Source organism: Podarcis vaucheri (assembly GCF_965113315.1).
Source record: "Podarcis vaucheri genome assembly, chromosome: 9".
Lineage (NCBI taxonomy): Eukaryota > Metazoa > Chordata > Lepidosauria > Squamata > Lacertidae > Podarcis > Podarcis vaucheri.
Genome location: NC_138767.1, coordinates 37248991 through 37267517, shown reverse-complemented (window position 1 = coordinate 37267517; position 18527 = coordinate 37248991). Strand labels below are relative to the sequence as shown.

General features: G+C 40.1%; 1 protein-coding gene across 6 annotated transcripts in view; it reads left to right on the top strand.

Annotated features, from left to right (window-relative positions):
* The window catches only part of INPP4B (inositol polyphosphate-4-phosphatase type II B), a gene marked incomplete at its 5' end in the record, with an annotated part of 260693 nt that overhangs the window by 149056 nt on the left and 93110 nt on the right, over positions 1–18527 (top strand). For all 6 annotated transcript variants that reach the window (XM_082237557.1, XM_082237558.1, XM_082237559.1 and 3 more), the window contains 2 exons: positions 8834–8884; positions 12377–12456. In XM_082237557.1, the coding sequence (XP_082093683.1) occupies positions 8834–8884; positions 12377–12456 (131 nt within the window). The remainder of the gene's footprint in view (positions 1–8833; positions 8885–12376; positions 12457–18527) is intronic.

Here is an 18527-nt window from a genome sequence, read left to right as displayed (position 1 = left end):
AAACTTAATACAGTGGTACCTTGGTTCCCAAACTTTCCGGAAGTCTTTTCCAAAACCAAAGCGTTCTAAAACCAAGGCATGCTTTCCCATAGAGTATAATGCAAAATGGATTAATCCATTCCAGACTTTTAAAAACAACCCTAAAACAGCAATTTAACATGAGTTTTACTAATGAGACCATTGATCCATAAAATGAAAGCAATAATCAATGTACTGTACTATAAAATAAACAAGACAGTAATGTAGATGATAAAAATTAAAATGACTATTTTTTCTTACGTGCACTGATGATAGCCACTGTTTGGATGGGGAGGCTTTTATCCATTTCTGCAGTCACACAATCAATCAATCAATCAGTAGCTGAACTGAGCTCCACACAGTCACAAAAATGAAGTCACAAGCCAGAGTTCGCAAGTCAGTCCCATAAAACAAAGAACAAGTCACAGTCAAAAAAACCAAAAAGCCACACAAACAAATACGCAAAAAATAGCAAAAACAAAAGCTCCAAATATCACCTCTGTGTTGTGCGGGTGCTCAGGACTCAATAGCCGACAGACTCAACAGGAAGCCTCTGATTAGTAGCGGGGGACTTAATTTACAAACGGAACACACTCAAGGCAAAGTTCACAAACCGGAACACCTACTTCCAGGTTTGCAGCGTTCTATTTCCAAGTTGTTCATAAACTAAGCTGTTCTGAAACCAAGGTACCACTGAATGAAGCTTTAACACTTGTTTAACTACATTTAGTTTCAAACAAAGTTTAACCTGTGTTAAAGTTACAGATTGAACAGTTAGTTTAACTGGGATAGAGAGGGCAGAAGTGTTGTTTCTTCTTTGATCCCAATACATCATGAAATCTTAGCAACACCCAAGCAGGCGCTTTTCATTCATCCCAATGTTTCCTATCTTATATATCAATATCCTATGTCATAGACTTATTTCCTAAAATGAATTCTTTATATAGCAAAACCGGATTTAAATCCCCCCCACCCTTCTTAAATTTATTGCAGGATTTCCAGAACTTCTTGGCAGCCACACATAACTGCAAGGTTTTCCTTTATTTATAAAGTTAAACCTTCTTCCAAATGTTTGTGCATTAGAATAAGGTACAATAATGAGAAGAGAAAGTGAAAACAAAAGTATCTAACATACATAGACTACAAATCTGCCTCTTGGGGGGAAATAGCATGGAAGTGGAACAAAATCAAAAATGCCAATGTAAACATGCTTCTGTGACACAGACCATAGGTACTAGTAATGATCAAATTAATCACCATTCTTATATAATGCTAATATGGCTCAAGTTCTGTTCTGCTGCTGCAAATCAACAAAAAGGGTGGGGGACTAACCATGGATTTCGGCATTAAAATATCTTGTTCCTGGAAGGGAAAACAGTCAGTGGAACTCAAGTTTGGTCATTCAACAGTTTATGTTTCATATCTTGTTCATTTCCAACAAAAGAAAATTAATCACCAGCTTTGCCAAAGAAATCAAGAAAAATATGTTTAGTGTAAAGCACATAGCAAAATGAAAAATTATACTTACCCATCCCATCCTATTTCAGATAAAATTTTGACAGCCACTTGGGTCAGTTCTTCTTCATGGGGTAGACGTGCTTGGAGTAGATTAACTGATATACAGTCTTACTTTGGAAGTCGAACAGAATCCGTTCCAGACGTCTGTTCAGCTTCCAAAATGTTCGGACACCAAAGTGTGGGTTCTGATTGGCTGCAGGAAGCTCCTGCAGCCAATCAAAAGCCCCATCGGACATTGGGGTTCCAAAGAATGTTCGTACACCAGAACACTCACATCCAGGCCTGCGGTGTTCAGGAGCCAAAATGTTCAACTTGCAATGCGTTTGGGATCCAAGGTATGACTGTATAGGCTACTAATTTGGACTGGTTATTTGAAGCATATATTTCCAGTCTTTAGCAAATTGCACTAGTTTACCAGTCCACTTTGTAGCACGATTTAAAGTGCGTTTTCTTCCCTTTCAAGATCAAAACAGCTTAAGAGCCAGTATACTTTAAGGACCTCACATAAATGTTCCCAAGTCTTTCAGTTTGGTGAGGCCAATAACATCCAGGGAGATGGTCTTCTCAGTACCAATACCCCAGTTCTGGAGCAGACTCCCCAAGGAGGTTTGAATGCATTGAACTTGATACCTCTCTGGCTCCAGACGGAGAGCCTTTTTTATTTGCCCAAGAATTTTTACAATCTCTTGCCTCTTAGATATAATTTCAATCTGCCAATTTTGTTGTTGTGACTGACTGCCCTGTGGGTTTTAGTAATTTCTATACATTCAGATTTAATTTGCCATTTTTTAACTCTGTAAACTGTTTTGTAAAAAAAAGAAAGATAATACATTCATGTAGTAAATAAGTAAATAAACATGTAGGAATATGTTTGGATTCGGTTTCACCTTTTTTGTGCCGTGTTCTAGCATGAGATGCAAAACTCTTTTTATGTGAGTGGAAGACCCTTTTCACATGGGGGAGTGTCCCTTTGGATCCAGTATCCCCCCCCAAAAAAAATCAAGCATTAAATTTCAATGGATAGTGTAATTCTTAGTAGGAGTAACTCCAATTAGAAACAGTCTTTCCCTTCTATAGAATATATAAATATTGGAAATATATAATCTGTTTTGTGATGCTACTGGCAAAGTTGAGACATAAATACCAGCAGTACTACTGCAGCATTTTGCCATTCTTTACAGAGAGATGCCAGCTAAAAGCCAAATCATTCTGCATTCTAGCAGAGGAGACTTGAGGGAATAGGTTCAGTTGCAATTGGCTGTTTTCCATTCTGCATAAATTCAGCCTGCTTCTCCATTCAGGAATCACTTTAAAGACAACTGCTTTAACTATTAACTGTTTAGGTGTGTGCTCATTTGGAGGGTGCAGGTAGAAATAGGAATGATATTAAAACCAATAATTTCAAATCAGCAATTTTGCTGTTTTAAATTGGAAAAATGGGAGAAAGCAGAATTTATACAAAGGTATATGTGGTAGAATATATGACTGCCTGATTATGTTAAAGACAGAGGTCACATGCACCAATTAGTATTAAAGAATGGAGGCTGCATTACTTACAACTATAAATTGGTGGATGGGTATAATTAGGCCCATGTTTTGGCCACACCTACCTGCACTTTTCCCGACATAATATATGTTGAATTAGCCTTCCAGACTGAATGCTTGCCATATGAACCCCAACCACACTGAGACATTAAATTTGAAAAGTAAGAAAACCAAGTTTATTATAGGTAATACATGTTCCGAGTTCTCCCTTAGTGAAGTTGGAGATGCAAAGAAGTATGCTTGATCTTTGATCTCTGCAGGAGAGAGAGATAAAATGAAGATATATTCTGTCCAGAGATGAGAATGAGAAGAAGGGGGAAGCAGGAAATTAGGTCAGAATATCAGTCTAACACATAAGGGAAGGTGTGCACAGGTTAGGTCAGAAATACAGTACATGCAGATTTGACATTCCTCTATGTTTGCTCCCTGTCCCCCACCCCACCCACGCCATCAGCCTTAATACAAGCTGAGTTGCATCCCAACACTTCCAACATTATATGGCATCAGGAGGGAAGTAGATAAATATGCATCTCCCTAATAAAAGTCTGGTTTGTAGGCACAGTAGGATAGTAGCTTTGCCAACTAAAAGGTATACCTACATCAGAGGTCCTTGGTACACTCACTGAAAACTGTGTTGGTGTAGATGCGCAATTGGTGGTGTTTCTGCCAGAGTGAGGCTTGATCCAGAAAGTGTTGGGGTGTTTCTAGGTGACCTTAAATCTGTTGGTTTCCTGGATCCCCAGATCAGGCCCCTTAACCATGCTATCCTGAAGCTAGTACAGTGGATCCTTGGTTTTCCATCATCTCGGAAGTCAAACGTTTCGGCTTTTGAACACCGAAAACCTGGAAGTAACTGCTCCTGTTTTCGAATGATTTTCGGAAGCCAAATGTGCCACATGGCTTCCATGTTCAGTTTCCCTATTGTATTGAGGCTTCCATGTTGAGTTTTTGGTTTTCGAACGTTTTGGAAGTCGAATGGTCTTCCGGAACAGAATACGTTCAGAAACCAAGGTTCCACTGTATAGTTGTTGTTTTTTTGTTAACCACTGGCAAATAAAAATGCCTTCCAAAGCATTTAGTAAGAAACTCCAGCCAGACCTGTAAATGGTGCATTGTTCACTTAGTTTCCCCCTCAAAAAGCCAAACCTTATGCTGCCTCTTGTTGAAGATAGAAACTCCTGAGATCTCAGGTGCTTGCAGTATAGCAGTGAGAGGTTACAAAATCTTTGTGTTCTTTTTTTTGCAGATTTAGGGTGGGAGGGTCCCATTCAAAACTAAAAAAAAAAACCCATGCCTGTGGATTAATAGTTGGCGCTCACCATCTTTTAGCTGAGGATCCTGAATAGCATAGTTTCAATAGTGCTATGGGAATTGTTTGCTAAAATTTCATAGTGTAAAAGTCTAAATAGCCCTTTTTCACAGCAGTGGAGAAAACTGTTGACAATGTGACATCCCTATTAAAATGCGTGTTGAATAGGGCTCCATTTTCCTTTTCCTTTTTTCTTAAAGGAAGTATAGAAATATTTTGCTTTCCACAGAGTGATTTGGTGACAGCTTTCTTTTCTCTGTCATCTTCCTCAGGGGATGAAAACTGGCTAGATCTTTCATTTTTGCATGAAAATAACTTTATCTTTTAAACATTGAATTCAAAAGTCCTTTTGTCTGGTTTTTGTGAATACCAGCTTTAATGGATGATTATGTAGAATGTGTCTGCTAGGCACAAAATTGCTCAAAGTGAAAATAATCTGGGATTTTGTCTCCTAAATGCTCCCTCAGCATCCTAAGAACTTTAAAACAGCCATATTTGATCAGACAAAGGATTTCCCTGCTCAAATATCACTTTTTCAAAAGTGGCCAACCAGATGATTTAAAGAAGCCCACATGTAAGACAAGGAGAAAATAGCCATTCCATGTTTGTTCACCAAAACACTGTAATCAGTATAAAAAAATTCCTTCCAGTAGCACCTTAAAGACCAACTAAGTTAGTTCTTGGTATGAGTTTTCGTGTGCATGCACACTTCTTCAGATAGTTGGTCTTTAAGGTGCTACTGGAAGGAATTTTTTTATTTTGACTATGGCAGACCAACACGGCTACCTATCTGTAACTGTAATCAGTGGCATACTATCTCTGATCCTGGATGTTTGATTTAGCTCCTAGGCTTTGAGAGAACTCGCCTCCCATGAGTTTGTCTAATATGAATTCAGCTAAAGGGAAGATCTAATATTTGGCCTCCCCAAAGGGAGTCAAGTGAAGTTTGTAGTAAATTTGGGAGTCTGTATTTTGTCAAAGGAACTTGGAAGGGTTAGGTTGGGTTTGAATGGGCTTCTGGTCTTCCAAAAGTGGAGTGTGACAAATGAGGTTTATATAGGCATTTGATTTCCTCCAAAGGAACATAGTTACTCTTGGTGTGCATGTAGACACCTGACTTTGGTCAAAGGGTGGACTAGCAGTCAGGAGTCAAATGGGTACCTAAGTAACAGGTACCCAAAGTAACAGGGTTCAATTTACTTTGTGCAGATAACCCGTGAAGCTAACAGTCTTTCAAACATATTTCTTTAAAGATCAAATTATAACTCAGGCCTGGAGACTAATGATTACATATATCATGAATAACCCCTATCAGAATTTTATGAATCTTTGTTAAGTAGCATTCCCTTTTCTGAGTTTATTATGATAATTCTTATCATCCCAAAAAAAGTGTGAGGCATATCAAAGTGAGTTTTCAGGGGTTAAGCAGGAGGAACAAATGATGTGCACAGTGGGAGAAAGATGGCAAAAAAAGAAAGCTGAGAAGGAATCACCTTGAAGGAAAACGGATGGGATGGTTTTAGTATTTATGACATGAAATCCATCCTTGGATAACATGGTCCATGAAAGCTTTTACCACATTAGGATACCAAAATACCCTGTATTTGTTTTTGGTGCTACGAACTAACATGGCTAGCCCTTCTGGAAATGATTGTATATTTGTTATTCATACCTTCTTCAGGGGTTACTTTTTAGCTGCTGCAAAATACAAAAACAAAAAACAAAGGAGTTATTTTCAGGTTTTCAATCACATTGTGTTATCAGTGGGTGGTATATAACATAAGTTATTGGAATAAAAAGACTTAAATCCATAGATTTCAATGGTTGTCCTGTGTGTATAACTTTGTTGGATATCACCCAGTGTGTCTAGATTTGTGCTTATTAGACAAAACAGTGGGAAATGGCTAACTTTGGGCAATCAGGCTTATTTTTATAATAGGAACCTAGGAAGCTATCTAGTACTGAGTCAGACCTACTGGTCCATCTAACTCAGCGTTCTCTGCACTGACTGCTGGCAGCTCTCCAGGGCTTCAAAGAGGAAGTCTCTCTCAACCCAACCAGGAGTTGCTGGGGATTGAATTTAGAACCTTCTGCATGCAAGGCTGATGCCAGACTACTGAGTTTACAGCCTTTGCCTATACTTTATTGCAATTTAGGAATAATTTTTTTTTGAAAAACCTAACTTTGAATTTTCATAATCTATTTCATAAGAGAATAGGTTGACTAAGCATGTTCTAGAAAGGATAGTGAGCTGACTGTTTCTTAACACTGACAGAAAAGCATCAACATTTTTCTGTTCCTCTAGCTGTCAGATTATCTGTTCAGCTTGTAAAAAGAGGAGATTATCTTTTTTAAAAAATGGTGTACAATCAGAAATAGTAAACGTTTGCTAAGCCCTGCTGTCTTTCCATTTATGCAACATTAGCTAATTTTGTCACTTCCTTCCAGGACAAAAGGGGTACTAAACAATCTCAGAAGTTTATTGTTAATTCACATCCACTGTGTGTGTTGGAATTTTTGAGAAGTGTGCTTCAGAACACCCATTTAGGCTGCATATTTGATATTTCCTGTCCTGGAAGTTCAAAAAGGAGGGTGCCTGTCTGAACTCAGCTGACCTTATTTCCATAAAATTGTGTGCACAATACTAAATTCATGGTTCCTGGTGTATCCAAGCTGAGCATCCAAAAGTCAAAGGAGACTGCTAGCAGTGTCTCCTGCAAAGACCTCCATTATCAGGGATATAAGAGATCACAAATTATTTACTGTTGAAAGTATTAGTGGTAGAGATGTATGACCGCTCACCGTCATCATCATCACCACCACCACCACCATCATTTTACGTCATGTTATAGGTGTGTTATTGGGACACAGGTGGCACTGTGGGTTAAACCACAGAGGCTAGGACTTGCCAATCAGAAGGTCGACAGTTCGAATCCCCGCGAAAGAGTGAGCTCCCATTGCTCGGTCCCTGCTCCTGCCCACCTAGCTGTTCGAAAGCACGCCATTGCAAGTAGATAAATAGGTACCACTCCAGCGGGATGGTAACCGGTGTTTCCGTGCGCTGCTCTGGTTCGCCAGAAGCAGCTTAGTCATGCTGGCCACATGGCCCAGAAGCTGTACGCCGGCTCCCTTGGCCAATAAAGCGAGATGAGCGCCGCAACCCCAGAGTCGGCCATGACTGGACCTAATGGTCAGGGGTCCCTTTACCTTTATAGGTGTGTTATTAGCTTCTTAAGTAAAGGAACTGAAGGCTGAAAATGACTTTGTGGTTGAAAAGCTATGTTTCTTTCACTGCTAACAGTTTTTATAAAAGTGTACTGTCATGTAATAAACATGATGGTGCCATATATCAGCTTTTGAAAATTCAGAGAGAGAGAGACAAAAAGTTTATAGTTGTATCTCCTTTTCTACCACATGGCATTAACAATGACAGACTTAGAGATTACCTGAAGGATAATAAAATGTATAAGGGGCAGTAAAGAAGCTCTGTGTTGAAAAAGTCTTCTGCAAATTAATTTAACTATTCTCCATCAATTACTGGAATAAATATTATCAAAGGGAAGAGAGAAAGTTCTATTGAAATTATAATCAGCAGAGTACAGGGTTTGGGGTTGTTGGTTTTTGTTTTTGTTTTGCTGTGATCACCCTCTTTTTGAGGTGCCCAAGGGCTGTTTGCGAGTGTTCTTTCTTTCATTCTCCAAATCATCTCACCAGTGGCCTACATTTTTCAGTCTTCTTGAGTGCCTGCATTTCCTGGAGAAGACAACATGAGGCTGTTCCCTTCACTGGCCCAGCTTTGTATCCCTCTTGAGTTTTTGTCTTGGTGAATTGTGTCATTGAGGTTGATAATGCCCTTTGCTTACCTGAATGGAGTATGGAGAAGGATACAGTGTGTATAGAAACTAGCCTGCTGTACAAAAGGCAGAAGTTACATTTGTTGTGCTCTGGCCCTGCCTGCCACTCACCTGTGCCCCCCCCCCCAGAATGTTGCCAAGGGAATTCAACCCCTGGGCTCAAAAGGGTTTACCATTCCTGGTCTGTGACTTTCAAATATCATAAGCATGGCCAGCTATTCTGTGGCACTGGGATATGTGGCAGCCATGTACATACAGGAGTTGACCCTGCCATAGAGTTCAGCTTACACTCTTCCTTGCCTCTCCTGTGTTGTACATTTCTTTACTCTTCAGTTCAGTAGACTAGAGATAAAACCAAATCAAAGGAAATTAAATGTGCATCATTCCATGAACTACTGTCATACTTTGGATGGCTATGATTTGCTGAGCACTTGCTAAAATGATTGGACATCATTTTCAAATGTGCTGACGATTTAATATCATGTGAGTGTCAGAAGATTAGTTTTTTCAAAATGGATACCTGAAAATATCTTAGAATGTAGTAGGAAGCATATCCCAGTACAATAAAAGCCCCACTTTCTTTTTCTAGGTCCGCACCAGCATTCTGGCAGAACAGAAAGAGCCAAGGACAGATACTGGGGTAAGTATTAATTTCATTGATGAATATACATCATACTACTTAGTATACATTTTGCAAAGTTCTTATAGGTCTTTGCGTTCAACATTATACTCACCAGATGTTTATGACCTGCCTTTGTATATGCAAATTCTGCAAAATATCTCCTTGTCCATAAAACTGAAGACATAGCAGTTCTTTGTCTTAGGATTTGTACAAAAGGTACACTGTCTGTATGAATTGTTGATAAGTGGGTATAGTAAGGAAATGCTTTGTTGCTGTTTTTTTTAAAAAAATTATTTTTCAATTAATAATATTCCAATTGGTATCAAATCAAATCATAATACAAACAATAAAGCATTCCAAATTAAATAAAATTTCAATGGGGCTTTCCATGTTCTGGGTGCCAGGAGAGAGTCTCTTTCACTAGTTCCTGCATTCTTTTCTCTTGTTAGGAAATGCTTTCTTAAATGAACAAGGAAACATTAAATTACTTTTTTTATTTAATAATGTTCCTAAAACTAATTATTCTGAGGCTGGACATTAGGTTATTGCCATACCTTTCAATATAGGTTAAAAAGTTCAGTCTAACCCTTTGAGAATATTTCAAGAATAAGTTATGCCAATGTATTAGGTTTTTTTTGCTCCTGAACTTCACTCACCAAAAGTATTGCTGGTTTTTTTTAGAATATTATTTATAGTATGCTGTGCCTCAGGATTCCTTCCCACTCCCTTTTTGTATGTAAGATCTTGGTTAGTTGGTTTATTGACCACACTTTCGTAAAAGTGCAACAAGGCAGTAAAATACAACAACAACACCCCCTCCACAAAATTAAGATAAAATAAATAAAAATACCAATTAAAGAATTAATAGATACTGACTGGTAAAAAGAAATTCACATTTCAAAGGCTGTCTGAATAATATAGTTTTCCAAAGGCATCTGAAAGAAGAAAGAGATTATTCTTTTTAAAATATTAGCTGATCCTAAATTGCTACCTTATTATCCATAGTTTATTAGGGTGTTCACATTGGAACAATGCAATGCCTTAGGGCTTGTCTGCTCTTCCACTTGTCCCATGCCTAGAAAGGGTCTGAGCAGTTTTCCCCTTGCCCCACTCCTTTCCCAGAGAAAACTCACTCTAGCTCTAAATTGGGATAAACAGCAATCTGTGGAAAACCAGATTGCCATTTGTTCCAACTGAGCAGTAAAGAGCAGTTTTCCTTGGGGGGAACTAGTGGGAAAAGAGGAAGTGTGGATAGGCCCTATGTCTTCTTCTGACTCAGTGCCCTCCATCCCTTTTTCTAACTACAGTAATTTCATCTCTGATTAGCATGCCTTCTTAAATTTACTGAATCTCCTAAAAGCTGACATGGCCAACAGCATGGAAACTTAGCTCCTCTTTCCACAAAGTTCTTTTGAAAATGGCTTGAGTACCAATGGTAAATATCACATCGCTGCACATTCTTGCGGGGTGGTGGCGGTTCTGCCCATCAGAAGACATTAGTATGATTGCTTAGTGTCATGGACTAGCTGAATACAGCAGAGTGGTGGGAACCCCCAGGGGAAGAAGAGCCAGGGGATTAGTGGTGAGATGATAATGTGTGGTCAGAGGGAGAAGTCTGGGAGGAGGAGTTATTGGAAACTAAAGAGGGCAACAGGGTTTAGTGAGCAGGAAGAGGCTGGGGCAGAGAGCAGTCCAGACTCAGAGGAGGGTGGGCCAGGAGGCAGAGATGAGGTAGACAGCTGAGGAATCCAGGGAGTTTCCTCTTGCTGTGACCCACTCCCCTCCCCCCTGGTCTCCCAGAACACAAAAAGGAATGAAGAGGGTAGAGCAACGAGATACAAGACAATAAAGCCTTTGGAAAGGAACCAGGGGAGGAACCTTAGAGAGCAGTGGATATTTGGGGACCTTCAATCCTTGCAGCTACCTCATTGGGGCAAGACCTACTGCTGCAACCACTAGTACTGAGCTGTTTCGTTTCTTTGAATAGTTAACTTCACTGACATTGGGTGCTTCACTGTTTTATTGCTGACCTAAGCCTGACTCCAGCTCCTCACACTTAGTTAATAATGGAGCAATGGCTCAAACAATCACACAGGAAAACCTTGTACAGAAATGTGCTCTATTTATCCTGCTAGTTTCTCCCCCCTCCCCAATTGCTTGTGTTCAGTATTGGTTTTCTATTCCTGTGTGAGAGCAGTAAACAAAAACAACAAAAGCGTTTCCGTATTCATATATTCTGGTTAGTTCAAAGCCCATGAGTATTTGGGACTCATTATTGACTTTGTGGGTGTAGGAGAGCTTGAGAAGTATCCCTGTGTCCAGGGAGACTAGAGGGGCCAGAAAGACTAGAATACATTCCTTAAGAACCACTCTAGAGGCAGATTCTACTTAGAAATAGATTAGTACTGTATAATAGAAGTGGTGGAAGCTTGCGAACCTCTGGGGCATGAGCCAGAGAAGTAAGTTCTGTAGGCCAATGCAAGACCCTATAAAAAAGAGGGGTTGGTAATCCTCATATGAGCAAGTTGTGGTATGACACGTTTGAATTCTCCATATAGTCAAAGATATCAAAAAGGTTATGATGGAAGCGAGATTTTAAACCATACATTTGTGGAATGGGAACTGAAGAGGACTATTGCTATACCAAGCATCTTGCAACCAACACACACACAAAAAGCCAGAGATCTTTGACAAGTTAACTTTTAAAATTGACTAAAAATGAAAAATGTGAAGAGGAAGAAGAGATGAAGATGCATTCGTTTTTGTTTTTTTGCACTGAACAGTTTGATTTGCACAAGGATGCAAATGGCTGCCACTGGTTCAGAGGCACAGAAAAATGTAGGTCAATATAACTCTTTATCAGTATAGTTGGATGGATACATTTCCTTGCATCTGTACTAGAATTAAATTGGCCTTCCTGGAATGGAAATACAGAAATGAATGCTTCAAACAGTGTGATGAACTGGAGAAATGTAACATTGCTATTAATATCATGTTCTAAGTGCTACATAAAAATATCTCTGGAAAACAAATATGCTTATATTTGGCAAATAAGGATGATAGTGCCTCAGGGTTTGAGAAATTATTGTAGCAAGAAGAACAGCCTTAAGATTCTGCAGATTTAACATTACTTGTGATATAAAAACCCCATGAATAGGAAAAAATAAGCCCTGTGCTGAAAACAAAACATTCTTTTTTATAGCTGTACATGTTCAGCATCCTATTTGTCAGGCTGTCATTCTGTTTGCTTTTTTATGAAAAAGAGGTTCTTGCCTCAGCTTTACAAATTATTGATAATAGTGTCACTGATCTATGAAGGCATTCCCCCAGATAATAGATCAAGAGAATAGTTTCCTATTTAATATTTCTCCCTTGTTACCAAGGAAAGATTTGCTGGTGTGAGGTTAAAAGATAAACCATTACAGCTTGAGAAATTAAATGAAGGTGCTTTCCTTCTTCCTCTATCCCACCTCATCCCACCTCTCTTCTTTTATTCCCTTTGGTTTCTAGCGAAGCTTCCTGGGTTGTACTACATTTAAAGTAGGTGATTTGGTGAAATCAAAGGAGCAGCTACTGACACTCAGCCTGAGGTAGGTCTCTTGCTGTCAATAGCAAATCACGTCAAATTAACAACCTGTGACATTTAATGACTGTTGCTTGGCTGTGTTTTGAAACTAAAGGTATATATAATTGTCAATTTAATTTTATACTACTTGCTCCACAAGTAAATCTGTTCTCAAAGCATTTCACATAAAAATCAAAGTCTACAGACAGTAATACAGTAAACAATACATAATACTATAAATTTAATAATCAACAATTAGTGGTTTGTTTCATTTTGCTTATCAGATATCTGTCTCAAGTGCTCCCATTCTTACAATGCACGAAGCTTAAGTCAACTACAGGATATTTAAGCATGTATTTTTGACCTGTGAATGTGTTTCATTTTATTTTATTTCGGCCTCTCCCTAACCCATAATGCTGCCAGTTTATTAAACATAGTTGAAAGTGAAATAGGGTTGTTGGCCTGCTTTCCCTTGCTTCCTTCTCTCCCCTCTTTGGGGTGAATTCCCTGCTCCTGTATCTGGCATGCTTTAATCATGGTTGAGCATTTCATAGGGTTAACCATAGTTGGTGTCATTGAACATGTACCTCTAAACCAGGGGTCAGCAACCTTTTTCAGCTGTGGGCCATGTGGTGGGCCAGACTATATTTTGGGGAAAAAATATATATGAACGAATTCCTATGCCCCACAAATAACCCAGAGATGCATTTTAAATAAAAGGACACATTCTACTCATGTAAAAACATGCTGATTCCTGGAACGTCTGCGGGCCAGATTGAGAAGGCAATTGGGCCGCATCCGGCCCCTGGGCCTTAGGTTGCTTACCCCTGCTCTAAACCATGCTTAAAGGTAACAAGAAGAAAGTATGGAACAGTGGCACTTAGCCACTGTGAGAACAGGATGTTGGAAGAGATGGGTCTTTGGCCTGCTTCCATCCCATGGAACTGTTGGTTTGTAGGGATTGGGGGGGGGTTGGTAATAAATAATAACTTGCTTAATTCCATCTGTTTATCCATACAGACCTGGATACATTTTTGGTTTAGGGACTGGAGTCTGAATTTGGGATTCATGAATATTTGACTTCTGCAAAAAAAATTAACAAATCAATTTTTGCAGGGATCTATAGTGAATTGAAGCTAAGTTGCAAACTCATCATTTTATTTAATATTCTTTTAAAGGAGAATTAAGTTGTGATGATGGAGGAAGAGCTACACAATTGTTAGGAACCAGAATAGCACCCCATCTGGACCAATTGCACCCAAGATTATAGGACATTAATTTAATACAGGCTTTTATATTATCTCTTCCCCTTTCCTCAAAGAATTGGACCCGATAACTGACTAATCAAGGAAGGAGCTGTGGAGGCCAGATGACTCACATCTTAGCTAATAGACATGTAAAAATTATCTATATTCTGGGCTCTGCTACAGCAGTGATGGCAATGAGTAATTTGTTCCTAACAGCTGCAATTATGTCTGCAAAGTGCCATCTTATGGAGTTCTTCTTGGTGATTAATGACTTGGTCAGTCAGCGCTATATCTACTGAGATGCCAATGAGTTTAGCATCTCCTTTGCAGGCAAAAGGATATGTATTTGACTGCTCTTGGGGACTGCTTTTTAAATACACTCAGAATTTAAGAGGCTGGGGACACAGTCTTGGCCTGATTATTAGATCAGTTTCAATTGGTTTTGCCCTCTCTGAGTGATGAAAGCAGTTGGAACAGGACTTCACTACTTGCTAGCCAGGATAGATATATACCCGGTGAGCTAATGGTATCCCACATGTGCCCCAAATTCAAACTTACTTGATTTTCAATAGTAACAATAAAAATGGATAGCTATATATATTGCTTCTACTGCTGTTCAGTTCCAGTTTAAATACTTGATGGGTTTTGTGTGCTGCTTAGGCCAACAGATTTTTTATTACCTCCAGTAGTACATGTTTAAGATATATACATCTTTATGGGCTATGGTTTAGCGGAATAGCACATGGTTTGCATGCAGCAGGTTCCAGGTTCAACTCCAGACATTTCCAGATAGGGCTGGAAGACACTGCCAGTCAGTAATCACACAGTTAATTCGACCAGTGGTCCAACTCAGTATAAAGCAACTTCTGCTTTATTTTTATTTTTGAGATACAACATGAAATTGAGAAGCTGTGGTTCAGAGATTCAAAGAATTCAGAGAGCATTAAATACGAATCATATTATGCATGCTTAATTGATGGCTAGGCTTTCAAAACACCTGCAGGGTTTTTTTAATGCATGTTTATTCCTCAGGAAATGCAATTAATATGGGGCTTCGCACTCTTTCTCTCCGCACAAATCAACTTTATTTATTCAGTTATATACAGCTAACATAGAATAGTTGTTTCTGGTAGTGACAAGCCAAAGTGAAGCAGATGGGTGTCATCTTGGCACTATATACTTGGCAAAACATTAGAAAAGTGGAGATGAACTTTGGCAAAGTGTGTAATAGCATTTTATATTAGGGTGAACAAAAGGAATAGTAAAATCTGTTCAATGACATTTTATTTATCACTAGAACTATCTGGAAGCAGAAAATCTGCAAAGGGTTTCACAGTTTTAATTGGTGAATCTGCATGGAAATGGCGGTTTACAGAATGAATTAAGGATTTTGCAATAAAAATAAAAACCTGTTCTTTTCATCAAGGATTGCTGCTAAGAGCAATGTATATATTTTATTAGACTGCAGGATTTAGTTGTGTGTATTGTGTTATGAGGGAGGGTAATGCTTGTGAAAGCCTGAGTGTCATAACTCAGTATGAACATGCAAATATGCCATCAGCTTTTCTTTTTTCTCTGGGTTCCTGAGTGGAGTGAGTGGAATAGTGATTGGCAACAGGGGCGTGTGATGGAATTCTGGGCAGAGTTAGAGTGAATGACAGGTAAAGTGTGCTGCTTGGAAAGCGAAAGTTCAAAAAGAGAGTGGCGGGGAGACGAGGAAAAGGATGAGAGAGAGAGAATGAAAGCATATGTAAAAGAGTTAGCATGGCTGCTAAGAATGCGTTAGTTATTGTGAGATAGGCTACTCTGAATACTCCATATAAAGTGATTCCTTGCTTCAGGAATCTTGTTCTCCAGGTTCTTGTTCGGGGGAAAAGAAGTGAAATCTTAGGGCTTGCATGTAACCTGGAAGCAAGAAAGAGCTCTATTAGGTGGAAGGGGGAGTCAGTGGACTGAAATACAGTGGTACCTCGGGTTGAGTACCGGTACTTAATTTGTTCCAGAGGTCCGTTCTTAACCTGAAACTGTTCATAACCTGAAGCACCACTTTATCTAATGGGGCCTTCCGCTGCCACTGCACGATTTCTGTTCTCATCCTGAAGCAAAGTTCTTAACCCGAGGTAATATTTCTGGGTTAGCAGAGTCTGTAATCTGAAGCGTATGTAGCCTGAAGTGTATGTAACCCGAGGTACCACTGTAGTCTAAAGGAAATCAACAGATATGTGGCAGATTTCAGTGGAACTGAAGGAGGCAAAAGAGCAGCAAGCTAGTATGGAAAAGAGATTCTACAATGAATAATAATGATGATGACGATGATGATGTATTTATACCCAGCCACTCTGGGCAGCTTCCAACAAAAGGTTAAAAATACATTAAAACATCAGTCACTAAAAACTTCCCTAAACAGGGCTGCCTTCAGATGTCTTCTAAAAGTCAGATAGTTGTTTATTTCTTTGACATCTGATGGGAGGGCGTTCCACAGGGTGGGCGCCACTACTGAGAAGGCCCTCTGTCTGGTTCCCTGTAACTTCGCTTCTCAGAGTGAGGGAACTGCCAGAAGGCCCTTGGCATTGGATCTCAGTGTCAGGACTGAATGATGGGAGTGTAGATGCTACTTCAGGTATACTGGGCTGAGGCCGTTTAGGGCTTTAAAGGTCAGCACCAGCACTTTGAATTGTGCTCGGAAATGTACTGGGAGCCAGTGTAGGTCTAAATTATACAAGAGTATTGCCAGATCCGTGCAGAGCTTGTCTGAGGCTTGGGGTGGAAGTCCTGTTAGAATAAAATTATGAATAAAAACAAAAAAAGCTGGTCCCTGGCAGGGCCCCTTGACCAGCTTATCCTACTGAGACAGACTCTCCTCCTGCAAGAGAGGGGAGTGTGGTCGGGAGCCGGACTCCGCCTCAAGCAGGGGGCGTTAGCCCCCTGCCTCCCACTCACCCGGCTGGTGCCCACACCCACGGGCAGGCACCCAACCAGGTGCCTGAGAGGGGGCGTGTTTAGCAGCCTAAATTGCTGCGGCACCAGCCTTCTGGCCTCACTTTTCGTCGTCCCGTCGCGAGTCACCCACCCTCCACTCCCTTAGAGCTCAGGGTCTCAGTTTTCTTTTGGCCTTGCTATGGACCTTAGGTTGGTCGCCCTGGTTGTCTGGGGGGCCTGGTAGGAATTTTTCCATTTGGCATTAGGCTTTTGGGGTTTTTTCGCCTACCTCGTAGCAATCGTCACAACTTTCGTGGTATTGGTGGGTAGGTTAGGCATTGGAATAATGTGTTGTGGTGTGTCGAAGGGCTAGGTGTGGCCATCGCCTGCGCCTTCAATTTTGGGTATTCCATTAAAGGAATCCGGCGGTCGTGTATTCGTGGCGGGAGGCCATGGCACGACCCTCGGTGACATCAGGGGAGAGCTTGGATTAGCATCAACAGGCTCCACCTACTGGTGAATAAACCCCCCTGTTTTAGACTCACCCCTCTCTGAGGGGGTGGAGTCAGCTGACGTAATCCAATGCCTAAGCCAATACCTTTTCACTTGCTGTAATCAATAAAGTTGTGGCCTTTTCTTGCCCATTAACCTTATATCACGTGTCCTTGTGTTTTCATTCCACTACGCGGGGATCGGGTCCTCGAACCACAACCAGGACAAGTGTACCAACCTCCCCCCATACCTCTGCACAGATCTGAGTATTGCTAGTGAATAGGGGGAGAAATCACAATGAATTTTCTCATGTTTTATAGGGGTTGCACAGATTTCTGAATGGGGCAGGTGAAGCTAAGGAAAAAAACATAGAATTATTTGGCTGAGATTGAACAATCAGAGGCTGTAATGGGAAAAGAATTGAAGGAAATGATTTAGCAAGTTGAAGAAAGTGTTGGACGATGCAATTTTGTTTTGTTTTGGTCACCAAGTATTAAGTGAGCATCTTAGGGGAGGAGCTGTGTTTGTTGTGTTGCTCCATGAGCTTGCAGACAACTTTGATTCAGAGACTGTAGATAGTAACTTTCTTGTGGTGAAGGGGGAAAGCAGACTTTAGCATTGAGAGCCCATCCTCCCTTGAGAGGGATTAAAGCCCTGAGGAAACAGCTGCAAAAGCAAACCCAAATCCTGTTGAAAGTCTGAATAACTGCAAAGCCAGCAAAAGAGATTGTCAAATTCTTGTTTATAGTTGTGATAAAGAATTCTGTGTTACTTTCAAGCCTGCAACCAGCCAAAATGTAGGGGAAAAAAACAGAAAAGGTAGTTGTGTGTAAAAATCACAAGGAACAGTTCTGATTCAGGGAAAAATAAACTCTTCCAAAAGTGGTAACAAAGATTAATCAGAGCTATACAAAAAGTCTGTGGAAAACGCAACACAGAAAAGCCTAACCCAATCCAAAATTCTTACAAGCAGCAAAAATGAAGGCATCTGGGAGGGTGTGAGCCCTGCTTGTGTGAAAATGAGATTAAGCTAAGATGGAGTCCAGTGAAGAATTAAATATTTCTGTTCCACCAACACATCTTCCTGCTTGCTGATATGTTCATTTTCTTCCCTCCTTCACTTACAACTGAGATTTGGTTCTGTATTGGTAAATGGCAGGTCAGGAGAAAATGTTTTGAATCACACAAATTTACTGCACTATGCTGTTCAGATACAGATTTTCTTTGTCTTTGGGCAACTGACAGGTGCTCTCAGGGTCTTATCAGAACACTTAGCCATTGGAGGCACTGGTGTATTGCTCCATGCCTTGGCCAAAACCTAATAACCATAGCAACCATATATCTGTCTTTTTCCTCATTTCACAAGGCAGGGAGCCATGCTTTCCAATGGGAAATAGGGTATTTATAAGCCACAGTACTGAACCAAGTGTTTATTCCA